Below are 23,540 nucleotides of genomic sequence, written 5' to 3' on the forward strand. Positions count from 1 at the left end.
GGTAGAAATATTCTACATATTGCGTCTGTTATGAGGACTGTTGACATTTCCTACACTCCTCACTCTAGCCAGCTGAGGATGAAACCAAGCAGGGAAGAACCCAGAAACAGTTCAGTGGACTTGTTCTTGGAACAAACCATTATCCCTTTGGTTGGGATGTATGCTGCTGCTCCTTCCTCCAACATTGCTTTTGTGGGTAGAAACAAAGGGCAAGAGCGTGCTGGAGGCAGGCACTAGATGTTTCAAAGTGCCTGAAAGGACCAACTGTTTATGGTTTATAGGGGAAAAGTTGAAGCAAATCAAAGTGAAGTGAAATGATGCAACTTGGGTGAAAAACAAGTAAAAGAAATGCTAAATGGAAATGATTCCACTTTATAGGGGGGCCTTGCAGAGCCAAATGGAGAGGGGGAGGAGATCAAGATGATAACGTACGACAGCCGTTGATGATTTCTCTGCACAAGCTGGAGCAGCTGCTCTGTAGTAAGTCATACTCTCTCTGTGCAAAACAGCAGCTAGACAATTTTGAGAAGAGAGATGCTCAGTGTTTTGCTTTGTCCAGTTTTGACACTTTCTTCACTAAACAATGGTAATGTCTCTGGAGTCCCTTTGCAAAACTTACATCACTAGGATCATCATTTGAGGCAGAGCTGGATTGCAGTATAGTCCTATCTGAACATGCCCAGGGCAAAAGGAGCCTGAGAACTGATCTGTATGATTACAGATAAGTTGTTCCTGAGAGTGTGGACTGATAAACAGAAAATTACATACCTAGTCAGGAAAGGAAAACATGGAATGGGGAAGACAGGCACACTCCGCCCTCCCAGGGCTTTGCCAGTATGCTTGAGCATTTTATCACCGAGTGTCATACAAATAGTAACCTACTAGTAACCTGCTACTGGAGTAGCAGGTTTGATAAATGTAATGGAAGTTAGCCTTTTTTTTTTTTTTTTTTTTTCTTACAACAATCTCTGTGATGTTGCATGTATTTTATAATTATTCATCAAGATAAGTTCCCAGGATGAGGTGTTGAAATTTTAGTGGGTTGAATTTTTCCACCACTCCCATCTTTCAGGCACATCCACTACATGGAGATCTGACAAATCTCTATTAAAAGATGTCTGCACAGGTATTGCTGTGCTCTAAAATTGCAAAACCTGAACTTACTGTGCATGTGATAGACTTTTAATATAAAGATGCAGACTGTAGACTGCTCTTTCCTAGTGGAAACTTTTGCAAAGCTGATGTGAATGTTTGCAACTCATGATTTAATTAGGAGGCATGGTTATTCTGGGTAGAAAGCTGATACTGGAATAGATTTGGGGATCTGAAGTATTTTGGTACCACCAAAATATGTCTAAGTTAAGAAAGAGCTTTGGGACATTAAAAAATTCAGGTAATGGATTACAGATAAGCTAGGTCTCTTCAGATGTGAAATGCTTTGAATACAGGAGGCACTTAGCATTTGTTCGCTTTTGTCCACACTGCTCATGAGGCAACACTGACATCTGAGAATCAGTGGTAACTCTAGGCATGCTCCCTATAAGAGTAGACTAATCCTGCTTGATTTCCTGATATAAATATTCTCTGGCAGCCTTAGATGTTTTTGCAGTGTTAAGGTATGATTGAGCCCAACAGTATGTACCCATATTCATAGAATGCTGTTCATAGAATCATAGAATCAGTAAGGTTGGGAGGGACCTCTGGAGATCATCTAGTCCAACCTCCCTCCTCAGCAGGGTCACCTAGAGCAGGTTAGACAAGATTGCATCCAGGTGGGCCTTGAATATCTCCAGAGAAGGAAACTCCACAACCTCTCTGGGCAACCTGTTCTGGTGCTCCGTCACTCTCACAGGGAAGAAATTCCCCCTCCCGGTCAGGCGGAGCTTCCTGTGCTTCAGTTTCTGCCCGTTGCCTCTTGTCCTGTCACACAGGGCAACTGAAGAGCTTGTTCCCGTCCCCTTGACACCCTCCCCTCAGGTGCTTATACACATTGATCAGGTCCCCCCTCAGTCTTCTCTTCCCCAGGCTGAAGCGGCCCAGCTCTCGCAGCCGTTCCTCGTAGGGCAGATGCTCCAGCCCTCTGATCATCCTCGTAGCCCTGCGCTGGACTCTCCCCAGTAGCTCCATGTCTCTCTTGTCCTGGGGAGCCCAGAACTGGACACAGGACTCGAGATGAGGCCTCAGCAGGGCTGAGGAGAGGGGCAGGATCACCTCCCTCCACCTGCTGGCAACACTCTTCCCAGTGCATCCCAGGATGCCATTGGCCTTCTTGGCCACAAGGGCACATTGCTGGCTCATGGTCAACTTGTCATCCACCAGCACTCACAGGTAAAGTTTACTGTTGGTAAAGTCATGCCTTTTATTCCCATATGAGAAGAAATACTGGAAAGGGAAGTAAAAAAGTATTCATGCGATGTAGAGAAGTCTTCTTGGGATCTGAGTATTTTTTAACCTGTAGTAAAATTCCTGGTATATCATGTACTTCCTCAAGGGGAGTCATTAAGGAGTATGGAGTTGTATGCATCCACTTAATTTGAGCCATCTTTCCTTTAACTGTTATTTAATAAAGCATTTTGTCTTTGTGATATTTAATGTGTATAGGCTACCAAACTTTTCTTGTCCAATTTGCAGCTTTGGAATGCAAAGAACTGATAGAAACCCTTTCTTTTGCTATCTAGAAGAATGGGTGAGGCCTTTTACTGTGCCTTGTCACCCTCTGTTTAATTATGTTGCTGCAATTCTATTTCTTTTGTATGCTAGGACACTTCATTCTGAGCTTGGCTTCATTTTTTTTTGTGTCAAATACTCCTTGATGTACATTTTACCTGCAGACTGTCTTCCTATTCTTTTTTTTTTAGCATCTAAAAGACTTAAAGAATCATGGCATGTAATTCACACCTTGAAATAATGAGATATTTCTGATCTACTCCGTGATAATGAAGCAAAGATAGGAACTGTCAGAAAAAATAATTGAAACACTACCTTAGCTGACAATATGTCTATTCTTGACACTGCCACAATTTACCTTTGTTTTCTCCCTTCCTTCCTCTTTGCTCAGTCAATGTATGCAAAGCAGCCTCTGATTTTCATACAGATCTGCTAGAGTTACCCCGTTCTCATCTTGTAGATATTCCTGCTTTCACCTTTGTCCTGGTTATTAGCTTTTTTCTCCTGCCTGAGTGTGTGTCAGCAGTTGACTAAATATTCTAAACTGAGGATTCACATGCATCTTTTAAATTTCACACTTAAACCTTGATTAATGGCTCCTTATAATGGAGTGAGCATAACTTATATTAGGACACATGAAGCAATTTCAACACCCTTTTTCCAGCTCAGAGGTTCTTAGTCCAATTTAAAGAAGGCCCCAGTTAGCCTGATAACAACTCCTGAACAGGTTACTTTGGGGCTCATTATATTGAAATGCCGAAATCAGCAGTTTAGCAGCTATAAACTGTAGTGGTTTAGCAACCACTGAAAGCAGCCTCTGAAAAAAGGGTGGAGTAGACAACAATGATGACAGATGTCTCAGAGTTAATTCTTACCTCCATATGTGAATCACAGCTATAAAGCTAGGGAGTTTCTAAATAAGTTGCCTAGAGATATTTTCATAACCTGCGCTCTTCAAATTCAGTGGCAAAATATTCTGAGGAACTGATCTATTGTGGACAAAATCAGTCATGCTTTGGACCAAGATACCTTCAGTTAGTTCATACCAAGTTTTCTGCATTTTTTGGAGGAAGGAGAGTAGAGGAGCCTGCTTTGTTTCCGTTCTAGCCACTGGAGCAGCTGGAGGAGCTCTGTGCTGTTACTGTGTGCTCACATCCAGCCTTTCCTGCCTTCTGAGGACCTAGGGGCATTACAGGTGTCTGACCTTCTTTGTCAGCTAACAAATGCTGCTATTACACTGAATTTTCTGTTTCGTGAGATTTAAGGTATTTTATTTTGCCAGAACATTTTGATCATTTCGGCTCCCTTGACTTCCTTGGCTGCAAGAAGTTTGAGGCAGGTCTGCACATAGCATGAAGTTTGCTGTGGATGTAGTAGTTGATGACTTGTACCTTAAGAGAAGTCTGATTTTTCTACTGACTCCTCAGTTTTTTAGCTACTGGTCATGCTTGGGTTGGAGGGTAGAGTCCATACAAACTGAGTGAGGAACCATGTCTTGTGCAGAAGGCAGCTGGTGAGTATGAAAACAAACAAAACGATACCTAGTAATTTAGCTGACCAGTGACCGAGATTTATTTTTTAATTGTGATTTTTGCATTCCCTTCATCTGATGGAGCATCCTGCTGTCTTTCTGGAAATAATGAGGCTGGCTATTGCTGCTGTCAGCAAGGCTGCGGGACAGGCATGACGGGAGGAGCTGCTAACATCTGCTGTCTCTGTCTCCATTGCCACATGCTGTTTGCTGACCTCCAGCTGCAGGACACTGGTGACTACTACTGCAGAAAGGAGAGGAGCGACTGTATTTGTCATGGTTTTTCACTAAATCTTGCTGTTGTCAGTATCCAGATGCACACAGGGAGTCCAAATAAATAAATTGTTCTCCTATCTTGGCTAGGAAGCTATCTGGAGTTACTAAACAGAAAAAAACAAACAAACAAACAAAAAAACCCCCAGGTTCTATGCAAAAATACATTTGTAGTAGGATAAGAACATGGTGATTTGCTAATATAGCTGTGATTTGGTATTTTAAAAATAAACAAAATGACTTAGGGACTCACACATACTATGAAAGAACAGCATTGCTTTTGATATGGTACTGGATGGTGATCATTTTGTGTGATTGTGAGGAAATTCTCACAAGCTTAGTGATTTTTAATTTGTATATTACTTTTTCTACTTTAATTTTCAAAAGCTCAGCTTGAAATACTGCCATTTGTCCATACATCCACCCAAGAGTGCACTAATTCACCTGAGAGGGTAGGCTGAATTTTTGCAAATATTTTCTAGTGCTGTACAAGATTAATTTGCAGTTCCTGTGGTTCTGTTGACTGTTACTACACCCTGCTGTACTTCTTGTATTTAAAGATCCACCTTTGTGGTGGCTCACACAGGTTTTTTTTTTCCCTGGCTTCTGCATAATTAGCAAAATTAAACTCTAGAAGTGGAGCATTGCCCTGGTAACAGAGAACTGAGGGGAGACCCAGATACAGTATGTTGTATTCACAATCCTGACTGATACTGTGTACATGCTGAACAGGGCTAATACTGTGCCTATAACAAGAACAGGACAACATCTGCATTTTGAAGTAGTACAGGAGAGCTTCCTACCACTGAGATAAGAACAATTTCTGGACACATGCTATTTTTACCACCCCTTAACTCTGTAGACAAGCTTCCAAGAGGCATCTCTGTGGAGGTACATTGCTCACACATTGTAGTGTTTGTATGTTACTGATTGGTGATAGCCGTTTGCTCTTTTGGAGTTCATCTAAAACAGAACTTTTATAAAAATTATTATTTTAAGTATGTTAATGACATTTTTCTCTTGATAAAGGAGAAAAGGCACTAAGGTTTTTAATGATTTAACTGTATAAAAGGTTATCAGTGAAAAAGTAACGTAACTTTTTTTTTTTTACACTAACTCTGCATCCAAAGCAAGATTCTTAAATTATAGTTAAATAGCATCAATAATAAAATGTCAGAAAAATTTTGTACTTGGGCATGTTCAATATTTCAAAACTTTCCAGAAACACAAGCTTTCATTTTTCAGGGAATTCCATGTAGATCAGATTGGACACACAAGTGATGATCTGTCTCTACAAGTGACTAGTTTGAACCCAGCTGCCCTCTGTTTATTCCCTGAAAACGTGAAGAGTACACAATAGTGATTTTCCCCTATCAGCCGCTTTGGACTGTTCTGCTTGATTTTCTAGGAAGATCAATGGAAGGAATGAGGATATCACTTTAACCACTAAATATATCTATTCCTCTTCTCTCAGGTAAACTGAAAGGCAGGAACCATTTGGAGGATATCTAGGAGTTATGAAAACGGACTGGGAATATTGCTCTGAAGTAAGTGAGATACCAGCTAAAGCAGCCTATAATTAGAGCCTTCTCTATCCCACTGACTAGCCTTTGAGCTATACTGTTGCTAATGTATTTGACATTCCACATTTTAATTCATGCGGCAAAATGAGTACACCAAAATAATTCAGAAATAAGGCCGCTAGATATGTCAAGTCATTGTTAACTCTGCTGATCATTACTAATTTCCTGTATAAAACCACAGCTAAGGAAAAGGGCCCTGGGAACCCTTTTTCAATAATTTTTCTTTAGCAAAGTCTGGCTGGAAATGTTTCAGGAAGACCCTTCTGGAAGTGCATTGTCTGAACAGATGCACATGTAGTTGCCCTAAGTAATGGATTTGGGAGGTGATCCATGAAACTGGCCAGGAAACCTTTATGGCAGGATAAATGCTGCCTTTGATTAAATGAAATTAAGAAAATGAATTTTAAACAAGGGAGGTATGGTGCTGGCCAGCTGAACTCAAACATTTTTCAGCACTTAATTTAATGATAGGTTTGTACTTTCAGGGTGAATGCAGATGAAACTAGTTCATCTTCCTTTCTGCTTTTGTTTCATTTATTGCTGTTGGATTATTGATTTTATTTATTTTTACCATAATGCTTTTATTTGCTTTTTTGGTGTAAAAATGTCTAGCTGCTGTGCTCAGCCCAAACTACAATTATCAAAGGGTAATAATGGCAGAGGTAGCTGCAGTTAATGTGGGGTAATAAAGAAGCAGAAGAAAATGTGTCCTGCCAGGGTGCTTTTTTTTTAATAAAGAACCCAACATTATACTCTTTCCCATGGAGCATCAGCCCAGATACATTGCTCCTGTGCACACATACCGAACTGTGCACTAGTATTATTGGCAGCTCTTGGAAGGCATGCACCCTCCTCCTATGGCTTACTGCTATTACAGGAAATGGTAATTTCACATTAAGATATAATGTAATGGAAACCTCTTTCTATCACATATGAAAGCTTCATCCAGCAGGGAAAAAGATTTTCGGAATCACAAGTTCCTAAGCTGTGGTACAGTCTCAGCCTGTTGAAAATTATGTCCTACAGTACCTTACCTTTGCTGTCTTTTAGTTAGGGAAAAAATGGTTCTGTTTACAGCTGTGTTCCAAAAATATGCTTTGGAAACCTCCTGCTGGAATCCATTAATTTTAAATATTAAATAAGGAGAAATATTTCAGCTTTGGTAGTGTAAGAGATGAAGGAACAAACAGAACTGGAAAAAATCTCAAAAGGCTTTTCAGCAAAGAGGTTATTTTCAGCTATCTCTTTCCATCCTCAACTACCTCTCACCCCAAAACTCCTTTAAAATTTACTAAACAAACTGAAGACAGCTCCATCCCCCAAAGTGTTTTCAGTTAACAAACGTGGCAGAAGGCAGTTAGAGGAGGATCTCCCAAGGAGAAACTGCTACTGCTTTCTTCCAAGTGCCTTCTGTGAAGCTGTAAAAAGTCAAAGGGAGGAACAAGGAAGAGAAGTGCTTTACTAGAATCCTTACATGAGAGGTCAATGGAAATTCCCTCTTCCTGAACAATACCTGTGTTTGTAGATGATTATTCTGTTTGCTTTAAGTTAAACACAAATTGCAACATCACACTGGGGTGTGTGTTCCTTGAGATATGAGACCCAGCCATTGCACACATATAAGGAAGTGCTTTTCCTTGTAGTACTAGAAGCAGGTCAGTTCTGGTTGATGCTGTTGGGGACAAAAAAAGCTTTTTTAGAAATTATTTTTTTTTAATTGGAAACAATTGAGGCAGACATGTCATAGCATTTATACTATTTTATTATCCAGTTAAAAAGTAGCTCCCAATATCCTATCCTCAAAAGACTGTATTTTCAGTTCAAGTACTCACTTGATAATCTTTTCATTTCTTTGTCTCTAAGATTTAGGTTGATACTTTTAATCTGTTTTATAGACCATTTTCATAGAAGTTTTCACAAGTACTTAATATTATTGTCTCCTCCAATGTCAGTTTAATACTGTAAGTGTGCTTACAAACCCAATTTTGCCTCTGAGAAAAGGAATGTCATACGTATACATTGATACATTTATCTCAAGTAGTTGCTGATTTTGATGACTTGTATAATTAGGCCACTACACAGCAGTGTGTTACTTCATCAGGCCCTGTAAATAGGTTTGCAGAGGCTCTTCAACTTTAAGTTTGGGTCCCCATCCCAAAAGAATGGAGATCTCAGGCAGGAACACAGGTCCCAAATAAAGATCATGGCAATCCAGATGTGGATCTACTTGAGCAGTTGTGGAACCTTGCCCCATAATGTTAGCAAAAAAAATCTGTTTCTGTGATATTGACCTGGACCACACACATCCAGAGTACTTGCAAAGTAAAAGCACAAACAGCCAAGTCATTCACTAAAGTATTGCTTCCTGAAGAAGTGGTCTTTATTTTGTTTCTGAAAAAACTGCATACACATGTTCAGATCTGTTCAGCCTTCAAAACATGTCTTAGTTTCTGACAAAGTTCAGAACACATCATTCTTTTAAGCATGCAGGACCCCACTGCAGCTTAATAAGTTGTTTTTTTTTTTTTTTTTTTTTTAATCCTTTATCCATGCAAACATTATTTGAAAGCTATTTACATTTTATAACTCTCACTTCTAACAACATTAGCATCAGCTGTTAGATACATGCACTGCATAGTTACAGCAATTTGGCATTGGCATTTGCTTTAGATGTAAAGTGAAAAACGAACAAAACAAACCTTACATTGTTGAAGAAACTTCCCACAGGCAATTACAGTAAGTTGCATTTCTTCTTTGTAAAGGAGATCTCTGTATCAAAGTTTCATTTAAATGCTTCAGACCTCCCTGTAGTTATTAAAATATTATTTCCACTCTATATACTGCATCATCTTCCTCTGTGCAAACATACACTTTGCTTGCTTCAGTGGAGAGGAACTAAAAGAAAAAAATGTCTCAGTTTGTATCAAAGAAGGGAGGAGTGCACTGAAACACTCGCTTCTGTTTCTCTTCCTGTTTTCAGTAAATTTTTACTACAGCAATTAGGACATCTAAACTCAGTAGCAGCAACTTAGATGCTGCTGGATTCAGGTTCATACCTCATATTACTTTCTTTATTCTTCCATCCATTAAAAAACCCAGAAGTCAATTACCAGACAGACAGTTTTCAATCATGCTCTATTTCACTTATGCTCCTCTAGTCTGTCAAAAAAAGAAAGGCAGGTTTTGCCACTGCAGTCTGTTGGCAGGAGTTTTGTATAATAAGCAAAATATCCCTCCTCACAATCATTGTAAACAGTCTTTGCTATTTGATATATGCCAATATGATTAAATTAGTGAAGAAAATATGCAAAACTACACTTTAAAAAGCACACGGTTCTAGAATACCTGCCTTCCATTATGATAAAAAATAGGTTTTGAATGTGTTACAGTAAAAGACATCTCTTAATTCAAGGCATTCATCATACATAATATTTTTCTTACAGTGAGCAAGTTGAATATTAGATAAGTGTTTTCTTCTGGATGATGTGTTTCATTATCACACAGCAAAAGCTGGCTTGTGCTTTATTTAACTGGGACTGTGTAGCCAATAGTCAGCCTTACTCTGGTTTTCAGCTGTGGTAATTAAGCAAGCCATGTTTTGTAAGAGAAAACAGTATTTTCATAACTGCAAAACTGCTTCAGAACTCAAATGCACAGAACTGAAGACATTTCATTTCACAAGTTGCAAGAGCTGCTAATTACTACGGAGGCAAGTTCAGTTCATGATGGAAACAGTACTTTCAGGCTGGCCTCCAAATATCTGGGAGAAGAACTCAAAAGCCAGGCGGACATGGATAGGGATGAAGACGTAAGCAGTGTACACCACCATAGCAAAAACAGTGACAGTGATGGTGTGGAACATGGACTGCTCCCAAGGCTCCAGCACATAGCTGCAGGTGACCAGGAGGTACTGGAAGTACAGCCAATAGAAATAGTCCTTCACACGCTTAATATCCATCTTCAGCTTTTATTGATTTTGAGAAGACAACCTGTAACAATAGAGAAGCCTGGATTACCACTGCTGTAGAAAGAAAGACCCAGAAGTAAAATCTGCTGTGGTGAATATCAAGTTCACAAGTTCAATAGTACATGGTAATTGTTACATAAAAGAAAGTTCAATAAGAAATAAAGACTCAATGCTGTCACCAGCCTCCACCTTCCTAAAGGTAAACAGCCTTTAGCTCTGGAAACTGCTTCCTGCAGTAATAAAAGTTGTATTGGTTGGGCACTCTAAATTCCTACATTCTGATTATAAATGTTTTGTTACTCATCCTGCAGTAGCCTATTAGCTTGTAAAGGCTCAGGGTTCACATGGAAGTCAGGGAGATATGCATTTAAAAGGGAAGGCTTTGGGCCAAGCTCTGTAGGTGAGGATGGCAGACTTGTATGCTCTGGATAAAAATAAGATTGAAGAACTGTTCTGTAAAAAAAAAAAACCCTGTTAGTTCTGATAATCATTCCTTAAATCTCAACACTTATAGAATACTAAAAAAGGCAGTGTGTGAAGGGTTGGAGAGAAGTCATTTCAGATTGCATAACAAGTTTTTTTCAGCTCATTTCAAAGAAATAGATACATTGCAAATTAAAGAGCATCTGATCAAAGTTACAAGTCTAGGAAAGAGTTTCCTCTCAGGTAATACCTTTATGCATTCATTGTTCCTATGGCTGAGCAAGTATTAACTAGCAAATGGGTTTTGCCTTCCACTATTTCTTGTTAAAACATTGAATTATTGAAGGCAGAGCAAATTAACTAGTGGGGGAACGACCACAGTTTTGTTTTGGCAGTCAGGCAGCAGCTTTATTTTAGTTACTACTGCATACAATCTTTTGTCCAATGGGTGCACTTAACAGTGCACACACCTCGAGGAAGTGTTATTTCTCCATCTTTCTTCCTTTAGGTCACTAGTACAGCCAATTGTTAAAGTACAACATTCCTGTATTGTGTTCCAAACCAAAAGCATACTGTCAAACCTAGCTTCCCGAGAGGCTGAACAGCAGTGTCCCTCCCTGCCTTCGAGGAAGAAAACAAATGCAGTCTCATCCTAAGCACCACAGACCTTTTCTGATTAAATCAGCACTCCAGTTGACTTTCCAACACTGCCGATAAGACACTACCTCTGATCTTGGGCCCCCCCCCCCCCCCCCCCGTGCTGGCTCCTCTCTCAGCGTTTCTCCTTCCTCCCTGCCATTTCCTATCCTGATCTTGTTGCATCTGTTCTCCAGGTATTCCAACTCTCAACCCCCCCCCCCCCCACACACACACTTTGGCTGGCAAGTGCAGAGAAACTGTAAACACTATGCACTAGAAAAAAAGTGAGAAGGATGTTTTATATTAGGAGATTTTTTTATACAGAAAATTTCTGTGCTTGACCCTTCACCTGCCCAGTTACTTTCCACCAGCCCTTTAACCTCAGCACCTTCCCTAATAGATCCTTTTTTTCACCTTCTCCCAGAGCATTGTGTTTCCTTCATTTCCCTCTTTCCTTTATTGTCTCCTAGGCTACATCTCCAGCCAAGGGACCTCCTACAATCTTTTTGGAGGGCAGGTCACTTCCATTTTAAGTCTAGCAATGGCTGTCTTTGCTACGAACAGCTTCACTTACAGAGGTACAGGCTGGAAAGAAAGGGTTGCCACTGGTTTCTGTCCTGGTATTAATGGAAGATGATTCCTTTCAGATAAATTATTTTAAGGTAGAACTCAAGAGGTCATAAAGCCTTGAAAATATTGTGAGGCCTGCAGTAAGAATGGCATAGTTGGCAAACTGAGACTCACTGGGAGCCAGAAGTATCTCTATATAATCTTCTGTAAAAAGAGCAGCATTTTTCAATGAATAGGTTAAGCTCTTTGCTATATAACTGAAACTAAGCATCACAAGTCCTCTTATACTAAGCAGGATTACAGTGTTTACACTGGGGTTATACCTGTGCTAGTTAAGCACCTTTCTTGTGTGACTGTTAAGCCTGACTGCTGTGCTGAGAAACTGCAAGGCTGGAGTACTTGTTCGCTCTCTGTGCATGTGAGGTTATCGAGGGGGTAGCAGAGCAGTTTCGAGGAGAGAGACTGCATTTTAACAGATCTTTCTGCCCACAGCAGCACATATACTTTTATGTGTAAATACAGGGCTGAGAGGCCTTCATTGGTATAAGGAAGAGCCAAAGATACTGAAAGATTTCCCCAAGCTGAGTTTACTGATATTAGGCCAACCTACCAGGCTGCACACTTACCACTATCATTTGCTAGATATCCTTATTTCAGAGAGACATAAATGAAGTATGAAGTAGAATAATTAACAAACCTTTTTGTTTATACCTCTCAGTGTTTTACAAAGACACCATTGCATTTTCTCTAGCCTGGGGACTGCATTTCAATTCAGCTTGGTCACAGCTTTCCTAGCAACGCTGGCCAAGTCCATAAACTTTCAAGCATTTTAGATCTTCCCATATTTACCACACAAGAGGATAAACTGATCCTCAGGCACTTAGATACAACTGTAATGAGATTCCTCGAATTGGCAGCTAGAATGCAAACCTTCTTAATAAAGAGACTGTGTGGTCTCCAAATGAACAATAAAGGTTGAGATAAGTAAAGATAAACAGTCAAGTTAGTCTTTGTCCTCACTGCTAACACGCTTCCAGGCCATTTAATCTACCTAGAGACTTTCTTCTTTAGCAAGGCTGTCTTGGAAACAATGAACACACTGGGCATCTCAGGACAATGCAATTCTAGACATGTAATTAAAGGAAAACATAGATGGGAGGGAAAAAGAGCCACCTTAAACCAACTGATCAGTCGATGAGATGTAGGAATCCACTGTGGTACTGTGCTGCAGATACCTTTTCTTAAGGTACTCAATTTGCATTAATTGCAAATTTAAACATAATACTCCAAAGCTCTTTATGTCCAGAGGTTTCAGACGAACTTACCACATAGTCCAATTATGATGTAGCAATATTAAAGGGAAAGGCAGATAACTAGACAAATCTCAAGATAAAAAATCTGTATATCAAACAGGACCTGTCCTAGAGGCTTCCACTTACATTTAAGTGTTGCTGGTATTTACTGCATTTTGCTGCATTAATGCTGCAATTAGTTGAATTTCAGTTGAAAGAATCCTGCATTATTAGCTCAATTTCCAATATTCCAGAACAGGAGGACATTATTTGTTGTTACATAATCTAACTTATAATTTGTCTACAAATTTGAAGTATTCAGCTGCATTGTGGAAATGCCTTCCCATGTAGAGGCCATGGAACTGTTACAGCCAGCTGTGAAGAAAGTAATTAGTACTCAGCTTCTAAAGCTGTTAGGCAATATTCAAATTATTTTCAGCAATTTCATCTCCAATGGAAAAGGCAAGAAGAGCAACCTGTAAAGCAGCTTTTATTGTTTTACATGGCAACCTGATTTTCCTGATCGTTGACACATCTCCAATTAGAGCAGCTAAAGAGATAGTAATCAACCAAAGAAAAACCTCACACCCGAAGAGCTTTCTTTTAAGAGCATGCCTAATCTCAAAAAAACTCCATAAAACAAATGAAAAACACCCCAAAACTGTACTAAATAATCTTAGTTCACAGTGTTAGAACTAATGTTTGGAACTGTAATACTAAGATGCCCATGGTACGTCCTTTACTATATCATTCCTGCTTTGAGCAATAGTTTTTTGGGGACTTCACTTGTTCGCATTGCCTGTGTGCAGCTCTGCTGGCTGAACTCCACGTGGCAAAATTCTTGAGGAAAGACAGCCTTGCAATGTAACTGGGATAGACTGGTTTCCAAAGAACACTTGAGAAACATTATACTCCCACTAAGAGTTCAACTACACATACAGAGAAAAAGAGATTTCCAAAATTTACTTAAGTCTAGATAACTATCTGTAGTGGGCAAAAGCAAACCCTGGAGCTGTAGACAGCATTGGAATCATTAAGCAGATGATCCCTGATGCCTTTTTATGTAGAATACCTGCTAATGAGAATGGTAATATCTTTGTATATGCTTTGCAGTGCTAATCAAGGCAAGGAAGAAAAAACAACCCCCACATCCAGTCCCAAATATGTACATATGTAACTGACTGCAAATTGGTCATCTGCTGGATAACTGCTATGATAGCACAGGTACAAAACTTGATCAGTTTGCAGAACCCTAGGAGGCTGGATTCATAATGAAGCTTAAATAAAGCCCTGGGACCTTAAATAAAACCTGGGGACCCTGAGGCTTTTATTTGGTCTTCCCTTGTGGCAGGCTCCAAATAGCAGATAAAACAAGGCAAAGTGCAATAATAACATATCAGCCAAATCATTTAACAATTATGTAAATAATTTTAACTATCAGAAAAAGGATAGAGAATTGTGCTCCTCAGATACTGAAATACATATCCTCTGCAAATCATTATCCAAAACCGTTATTAAACTTTTCTCTAATTTTGTTACAGACAACTTCGTTCTACTGTTATTCAGACACTCTATCCTGACTTATTTGAGGACTTACTCTGTCCCTCTTAATGCTAACGTAACTCTGGAATGAATCCATTGATTTATAGACTGACACTTCTGTAAATGCAAATAGAAGGCCAAGAGGATTCACATTTCCAGTCCATCACACATTTGGTTTAGTATGTTTTATTCAGCGAGCATCAGTGGGTAAGGAATGAAGGACAGGTTCTGCGGATCAGTAATACTTGATCAGGAAGAAATCTAGATGAGGCAGCAGTTAAGATTGTGCTGAGAGCCTGAATGGCAGCATTGCCTGGGGACAGTGTCTCAGCCTGTTTTTGTATCACATCTGTGCTACTCAATTTCCCTGTGTACAGCATGGCCCTTGGCCACAGCATTAGTTCAGCCTCAACAACTGCCTATTACCCTACTGACAAGCAGAACCTTCAGGTTACTGTGGTACTTGCACTTTGATGTGTAAAAGCTTGTTTTCACAGGGAGGTAACATCAAACAAATAATGTGCATGCAAAGAACAGTCATAGTCCAGCACAGCTCCCACTATGGACACTGATGCAAAAGTAAAAATGTCTTCACATGTGGATTAAAATAAACAAAATCTCTGCTCTACTTCTGGAGTAAAAACCTGCAGCAGGCACAAGGCCATTTCCTGCTCTTCTTCCTTAGTATCATCTTCCTGCACAACACAACCTTATATTACTGCCAACTGCTGTGCTACAGAAATTGTTCTGGTGAACTTTTAAGTTTGCATTCTTGCCAACATTCAACACCTGAGTGAAGCTGAGTTAAGGAAATTACTACAGTGCATGACTCAAGTATTTTGCATGCAGGTAAACATGCTTTGTGTCTGAGATTTCTAAAAAAATTCTTCCAGGAACTGAAAAATACTTAAGAGGGGAAACAGTAAGATAGGGCAATGGCATTTTCAGCCACATTTCTGCTTACTGTGCTCAGAAGAGCTTTAGAAGCTTCATAATTCATCAGCACTAACTCCTTCCTGCTGACCTTGGTAATAACACATAGATGGGATTTTGCTTCTTTTAAGTGAGAAACATTAGACAACCCAAGACCTAGGAACCCAACAAACACCTTTTGAAGGTGACAGACTTCCTTTTACCTTTGGTACTTTCAGACAAGGCAATAAAACACTAATCAAGTGGTACTACAGGAGCGGCAGCGTTCCACCTGCATAAAATGCAACCAAAACTGCCTCCTCCCCAGCTCCAAACTCAAACTATATCCTTATAAGCACACTCCTTCAGCACCTTTTCAATAATATTTCTTAGCCTGTGTTTAGTGACCAACAGCATCAACTTGAAAAACACCTATAATTCACAGCTGCATGAATTCGTCTGTAATTGAAGCAAACAGATCCGTGTCAGAATATATATCTGCATGAATTGTGGAACACCTAGACGATTCTGAAATAGCATTTATTCCTTCTTTCAAGTTATTAAGTACACAGATCTAGTGTATGATTGCCTATAACAATGTAGGAAGTAATTTTAAATGTGATAATGTAAACTGTCAATCCTCCAGATCTTATCAGGAAAGAGGCTCCAAACCAAGTAACAGCACAGCAGCTGAAAACAAACTGTTTAGACTGATTTCATGCCTTAACTATTCCCTGAAAATTCTGGGCTGCTCCTAGCAAAAACATTTAAGAATAACCTTCCCATAACTTTGAGGACTGGCTGATTTATCACTCTCTCTCTACAACCTATCTGGACAAGGCAGAGAGAAAAGATACAGCTTCCTCCCTGTCTAACAAAACAGAGCAGCTTTGCAGGCCTCTTCCCTTCATCCACCTATTTTCCTATAACCCATAACTGCAGGTCGAATTAGCTTTTCAAGACATTGTGTGTTCTTCCCTCATCCAAAGTTTCTTTAGACTTTTTCATACATAATTGGCTTTTTTCTTCTTTGCTTACAACTTACTTGTTTATAAAACCCTTCCTTTCTGACTTACTCTGTTTAATATATTCTGCATTCTCACCCTCTTTCTCTGTCCGGAGTGGCACATTAGAGCCAAACTAGCCTTTAGATACCATTGACAGGCACTGCAAGAACAGAGAGAAGAAAATGTGTTTCTCTCCTTCCATCACAGGTCAACTGAGATATTTGGTCAAAAAAAGCTTTACCCATGTTTTTGCTGTAAGCATAGCAAAGTATCATTTTGAATGGAGCTGAATCCCAAACAAGCTCTCAAATTTGATCAGCACTATGTTAAAAAAAAAAAAAAAAAAAAAGAGTTTAAAATAATTGTTCTATGAGGTGTCTATTTGACTCTTTTTTCAAGTTTCTCTGGCTTTGCTTTAGAGGCCCAGCCCCAGTTCCCACAAGATTTTTCAGGTTTGGAGCACAAACTAGAATCTTTGAGGGAACTTAAAAATTTGGAAATTCAGAAGCTTGTGAAAAGAGAACATTTCCTAAACAAAATAGCCAAGATATTATGGCTCTACAGAGAGCTTTACTCTCAAATCTTATTTTGCTCAGACTTGCTTGGTTTGCTCCAAGTCATTTCTAAAGCAGCTAAAAATAATAGCTGATCTTGGATTATATGTAATATAAGAAGGTGAATGCTGTCATAGTTATGACTGGTATGAGTGGAAAACAGGTACTGCATGCAAGTGCATATCCTTTAAGAACTAACGAAAGGAGGCAGTGTTGCACCAGGCTGGTTATCAGTCTGAAAGGCGAAAAGAAAAATGAAATGACACAGTCGCAACAGATACGAAGTAAAAATGGAGATTTGCATTTTTTGCAGAAACCCATTTAACCACTCTTTGTAGGCTACTCCATCCCTATGAACAAGGAGTTTTGAACATAGCAAACTAATGATACAGCAGAATACCCATCAAATGTGGGGGACAGCAAACCCACTCCTAATTTTTGGAGGGAAGGACCCAACAAATACTGTTTGTTCAGGCAGTGAAGATCTAAAGAACATTGTATTCATTGAGCAAGACAAGGCTCTCTTTGAAGTTGCAACATGCCCCTGTGCCAGTTTGGCCTGAAGTATAGTAGAGACTGGGTTATGTCAATGTTAGACTAGAGTAGATGCACAGATGAACAGAAAAGGTGGTGTCCAAAGCAACCCGCTGACATCCTAAGGGCTTCACCTATGTGTATACACACACAAGACGCAATCTGAGTTGTGGAAACAGAAGTGAGTACTCCTACTAATACAGTACTAATTTTGTCATCTCATTTAAAGCTCAGTGAATTGTTATTTAAATTCTTCCACAAAGGGCAAATTAACAGCAGCATACTCTGCTAAAGGGCACAGAGACAGGCAAGGCTACAAGCTGCCCGCTGCACTGCAGGCCAGCCTGCGTGGCTCTGCGTGATGGGCTGGGCTCTTCCGGCAGGTGCCGGGTCTGGGAATGCAGCTTCATTCAGCTCTATGCCAAGAATGTGACCTGACTTGAGGTATGGAACTACTACACATGCTTAAAAGCCCAATAAAAGTAGGATCAGCCGAACACAATGTGGAAGAATGAATGCTTTGCCCCACTACCAGACAACTAGAGCACTTGAATTTCTTGGTGCCATTTACTAGGTAGCACGGCCCGCCACATTCTTGGCACAAAGCTGGCTGGTCAAGTAATCCCCTGGGCCTGAGCTGCTCAAGGCATCCTTTCTCCACATCTCCTGTTGCTGCCTGATGAACAACAGACATGTCCTGTGCAGAGCTTCCCTGGACTTCTCTTCCCAAGCCTCACCATCAAGAGCTCATTCCAAGAACTGTGCAGAAGTGCTCTCACAGCATAGTTACTTGTAGCAATACTCATGATATTCCTAAGCAGAACATAAACTTCCAGAATCCTAAAGCATTCATAATTACATGGTCCAAAGAGTACCATGTGTACTGATTAAGTGAAATACTGGCATTTATGACAGGGATTTTCCACTATGCTATCCCAACTCTACTTATACAACAGGGAAGCACTCCTGCACCTCATTTACACTGAAGGGTTACAGGAAGTGACCAACAGAAACAGGCAGATGGCGAGCTGGGCAGACACACTTGTATGAGCACCCCCTTCCTTCCTCCACCACTCCCCGCCTATTTCAGCCCTTTTTATGGTTTGACTTTTCTTTAGGGAGTCTCTGCTAATGCCAACCACCTTCCCAAGCACTGTGCCAGTTACATCATCTGGAAATCTGGAAAATGCAAGTGAACAGCAACAAGTACACCAGACCACACTCAAAACTGCAGGTTCTTCTGTAACATGACCAACCACCAGCTGCCTCGAGGAAGGTGCACAAGGCAGTCCTGGAGGTTATACTGCTGCCTCCCTCACTCCAAGGCCTTTGCTACTGCACTCCCTACGAGGCTGTTTGCAAACTGCCCAGCGCAGAGACAGCACTGAGAACTGAGCTGTCGTTTGACTGGCTCGCTGAATCTGGTTTCTGCAAAAGCTTTAGGCCAGCTCTTCTGTGGATGCCACGACATCCCCTGCAGAGCCGGCAAGGGCACGGACTCCGCGGACGGTCCCGCCTCTCACCGCGGGCTGCAGCGCGCCAAGGGCGCGGGGACGGGGGCGCCCCGCACCGCCGCCGGCTCGCCCCAGCCCCTCTGCGGCAGGGCAGGGCCGGCCCGCCCGGCGCTTCCCCGCCACCCGCGGCGCCGCGGCTCAGGCGGCGGCTCCCGCGGCCCGGCGCATCCCGGCCGCTCTCACCTCCGCGCCGCTCCGCGCCCGCGCCGCGCCCGCCGCTCCCCAGCCCGGCCCGGCCGGCGCCGCCGCGCTTAAATCGCTGCCGCAGCGCGGCCCGGCCGCCCGCCGGGGGTGGCCGCCGCCCGGCCCTCCGCGCCGCCCCGCCCCGCCCCGCGCAGCGCAGCGCCCCGCGCAGCGCCGCCTCCCCTCGCCGGGCTTCCCTGCGCCGGCCGCGGTGCCCGCCGCGCTGCGCAACGCCTCGCCGCGCCGCGGAGGCGAAGCAGGAGCAGAGCCGGGCTGTGGGGCGGCCGCCGGCAGCCTCGCACGCAGCGTGTTTAATGTTTTATTATGAGTCTATAGGGCGGCGTTTATTAGAGAGACTTGCGCAATCATCGGCTTTATTTTCCCACTGTCAGGAGTAGGAATTCTCCAGGAAAACAGGTGCTGCTTGTCCCAGGCATCCTCTGTATGTTCAGCACCACTACCTACGTGTGTTTGGTTATTGATAATGGTTTGTATCGTAAGTGTAGGTTTTTTTTCCCTCCCCAAACAGCCTGGTTCATGTGAAATTTCAAAACTCCTTCCTAGCTGTGGTGCTGGACAGCCTAACAACACAATGAGCACACTTAACCGGTTGTTAACACTTGAAAATCAGATTGTCTAGTTCAGTGTCTGTGTTTGGATTAGGGACCAAATACTGTCTGGAATCATGGACCTAAATGTTTCTTCTTAGAAGAACAAAAATACATACTTTCAATATGTTTCAGCTCATCACTATGGGAAACTCACTGAGATGAAGCCTTGTGAAGCTCAGAACACATCATCTACCCACAATATTTAGACTAAACAAGGTGCTCAGAAATATGCTTAAGACTGCTTTCAATAAGGGCCTGAATTTGGTGGAAATTTGGCAGAATTTAGATGCCAAAAACTCAAGTCTGTTCAGCTTTCATCTAGCCCTCCAGCCAGCTTAAGCCCTCTTGTACTTTACTTTTTAGTTTAAAATTCACAGCATCATTAGAACAGTACTGTGGCCATAATGCTCCCCAGGATGCCATCAGCTGCAGAAACTCCTTCATGTGGTCATTTGGTGCTCTGCTCTGTTTTTGGGGATGTTTTCTCAAGAATTCAAGCTGCATGTAGGGATTCCTAGGAATACCAGCTGTGACCTGGCAGCTCTTCAGCTGGAGACTCTAAGGGGGAAAGACCTGAGTGTTGTACTGGACTGCAGGATGGCTGCGAGCCACCAATATTGGGAAATGGTGACATATCAGATTAGGTGTTTCCAGAAAAGAAAGAAAGATAATAATGGGCAAGGTACTTAAAAGACTCTATCTGAAATACTGTGAAAGATGACGTGAACCTGCCAACCTTGAGGCTTACATTTCCTTCCTTTTTCAGCCCCCAATGATGGAAAAAGTAACGATAAATGTTTTGCTCATTTTGCTCTTTTCCCCTCCAGTAGTAGGAGAAATCTTACACCCTAAGCAAAACAATAGTAGAGACCTGATCTTGGCAGGATGCTTCTATTTCCAGGCTTTGAAATTGTTAGTATGTGACACTAAGAAGGTGATAAATGAGTGGCATTAAGAACACGTGGGTTTTATTTTGCATTCTTTCATTTACAATTATGCTTTTTGTTGCTGGCCTATGGCTGAGATGTGGCATCTCTGGCTCCGGGACCAGCTGGGTAGTGTTGCCTGAGAACAGGCATCTCTGGATCGCTCTTTGTGCCCTCTCTGAAATGAGTTTCAATGATGCAGCGTCTGCACCTGCAACCTCACATTAGTACCGTAGTGGAAGAAACGACTTGTGGAGGATGAGAAAATTCCTTGCAGTGTAGGTGCGCATGAGCCGGCACCCAGTTTGCACAGACACCTCAGTGAATCTTGCAGGCTCTGCTGGTGTTGAGCAGGGTCTAACAGGCTATGTTAAACATCTATGCTTTTTCTCAGGGCAAGGGTGCTCTAAACACTGCCACATGGGGCTCCTGCACGCCGTTTTGGTAGCCTAGGTCTGAATTTCTCCAGCCCTAGAGACAGGTGGCTTTTCTACACCACCCAGGGAAGCCTTAGGAATGACAGGGACTACACAAACACTAATGTGTGAAAATTCCTGAGTGTGATCACCCTTCAAAGGCAAAACCCCTTGACTTCAGTCTCCCACTTCTGAGCCTTGCTGTGGGCTCATGGCACTGGAGTGAGGGTCACCTCTGGCAGAGTCAGGGCTGGGGCTGGCTTGAGGCATTGCTCCTCTGCCAGCATGGTGCCTGCCAGAAGTGGGTGTCTGAGCCAGCTTTTCGGTTGTGTGAGGGTGAGCGCTGCTGCTGTCGGTCCCCTGATTAACAATCCCCCTGCTGATGTGTAGTCGAGTGAGTCACATGCCTATCCATAATCTGTCCCTGCGTAAGGCGTTCAGTAGAGAGCTATGAGTGAGTGATTAAAGATGCTTATAAAGAAATAGTGTCGTGCTTTACTGTAATGCCATAGTATGTTTAAAGCTTTAATTTCAATAAGTTACAATCAGAAATCATGAGACTTTGTCTTTCAGTACAGGTGGAGAAAGTTAGGGAGATGGCATTCCCAAACACAGTCATATGAAAGTCATGTGGTTGTGATCCAGTCAAGCCTGGGTAAACATTTGGTTGCTGTTCTGGCACGGACTGGTGTCTTCTGAAACACAGAAGGCCATAAAAGGCCTCAGAAAGGAATGCAAACTGTTTCAAAGGCCAGGTATAACTGCTGTTATTAAAATTGTTCTTGTAATATTTGAATACATTTTAATGATGCTTTAAAAATGCTTTTCCCTCATTTAATGTCTTTAAGAGGCACTTACACAAACATAGTAGCATAGGCAGCAATGGAGCAATCAGGATATGAGCTGTATTTTTTACATAGCTTCTTTCATTGCTAGCCTGTACAATAAGAACATTGTCTCTTTCTTCTGCTGCTATTTTTATGACCTTAACTGCAGAACTGTTGCTTGCTTAGTCTTTGATCCTAAAAATATTTATGCAGAGGCTTGATTTTAAACTTACAAATAGGTCCATCCCATTTAAGCTTTAAGCAGGGAATAGACGTTTCATTGATTTCAGAGAGCACTGAAAGAGTTCAAATGATGAATGTGCGTATAGCTTAGCTTGAGAAAATAGCTGGTATGCCTGCAGAGATGCCTGAGTGGATGTTCCTTGAACTACTAAGAGGTTCTTTGCAAGTGATAATGGCTGGGGTGTATCACACCAATCCCTTTAAAATACTCACAAAAGTATTACCAAACAAACATTGGTGCACTTGCTGTATGGCTCTATCTGTTGGTATGGTAGTCTACAAAGACCAGTTTATGAATAACTTTCCCACAGGTTCATTATCATGTCAATAATCTATTACAGTCTTACTTCACTCAATCTTGCTGATGTTTATAATAAGTGCACTTGCCAATTTATAGAAAACAAAGGTTCGGTGTAAATGAATGCTTTGCACTGATTTAAATATTGGCTTATTGAATGGAAAAGGATTTGCCTTACAAGGAATTAACAATTTGCTAATACTCAAGTGCTGTTTACTGTAGGACTAGACATGGCTGTAGCTGGCCACGCCAAGCAATGCTGGCATTTCTGAAGGAGGGAGGTAACTCGCAGAGGAGGATGGTCAGGATTGCCTCCTGATTAAATTCAGGATTAATAACTGTTGTATGAGAAGTAGGACAGAATTTAATGTAAAGGTTGTGGTTTGATTGGTCAGTGTGTTGTTGCTGAGAGAAGGAAGCTTTATTTCCTTACACCTGCTATTTCTCCTTGAGCTGGCTGCTCAGGTTGGTCTTCTCCTGTGTGCTGATCCTGCTCAGTTGGTCACTGATCCCAGAGAAGCCCACTGGTTTCTAACTTGGAAGCAATGGAAAGAAAAGCAATGAAACAGAAATGAAAAGAAAGATTAAAAAGCAGATGAAATGTTGTCTTTTCCATAAGTCCAGCTGGAGCAGCCAGGATTTGAAAAGGAAAGAAAAACTTCATGTGTCATGAAAAAAAAAGACCCAAAAGGGCATCTAAAAATCTTGTCGGCAGTGCTGTGGTGAGTCAGGAGGTAGGTGCTGCCAGTGCCAGGCTGGGGCACTCCCTCGCCCTTGCGTGGCCTCCTCTCTGCTGCAGCTGTGATGGCTTGTAGCTGAGAAATGGGTCAGTTTGCTCATCCAGGCTGAGAAGGTCCCTCTGACCCATGTCCCTTCTTCATCCAACACAGACCACGCTAACAAGTGGCCTCAGGCTGTCGCCATCCCTCCTGCACCATTGGGAGCCACCAGCCCTGGGTGCTGCTCCCCCATGGTGCCCTTTTGCTACTGAACAAGCTCTTGAGCCAGGGTGGCTTTGCTCACTGCTC

The 23,540-nt window shown here is 41.8% G+C and overlaps 1 protein-coding gene across 2 annotated transcripts; it reads right to left on the reverse strand.

Annotated features, from left to right (window-relative positions):
- Positions 1 to 4,215: 4,215 nt before the first annotated feature.
- On the reverse strand, positions 4,216 to 19,250 carry SPTSSB (serine palmitoyltransferase small subunit B). 2 transcript variants are annotated; one of them, XM_062582623.1, is made up of 4 exons: positions 19,192 to 19,250; positions 8,759 to 10,043; positions 7,568 to 7,726; positions 4,216 to 4,442 (listed from the first exon to the last, which is right to left on the reverse strand). In XM_062582623.1, exon 2 carries the CDS (start codon positions 10,010 to 10,012, stop codon positions 9,770 to 9,772), a length of 243 nt encoding a protein of 80 aa, XP_062438607.1. In that variant the 5' UTR covers positions 10,013 to 10,043; positions 19,192 to 19,250; the 3' UTR covers positions 4,216 to 4,442; positions 7,568 to 7,726; positions 8,759 to 9,769. The 2 variants fall into 2 exon arrangements, with proteins under 2 accessions (XP_062438607.1, XP_062438608.1); XM_062582624.1 differs by lacking the exons at positions 4,216 to 4,442; positions 7,568 to 7,726 and having other exon boundaries at positions 8,420 to 8,949; positions 9,496 to 10,043.
- Positions 19,251 to 23,540: the final 4,290 nt, after the last annotated feature.

Source organism: Rhea pennata, chromosome 9, assembly GCF_028389875.1.
Source record: "Rhea pennata isolate bPtePen1 chromosome 9, bPtePen1.pri, whole genome shotgun sequence".
Classification (NCBI taxonomy): Eukaryota; Metazoa; Chordata; class Aves; order Rheiformes; family Rheidae; genus Rhea; species Rhea pennata.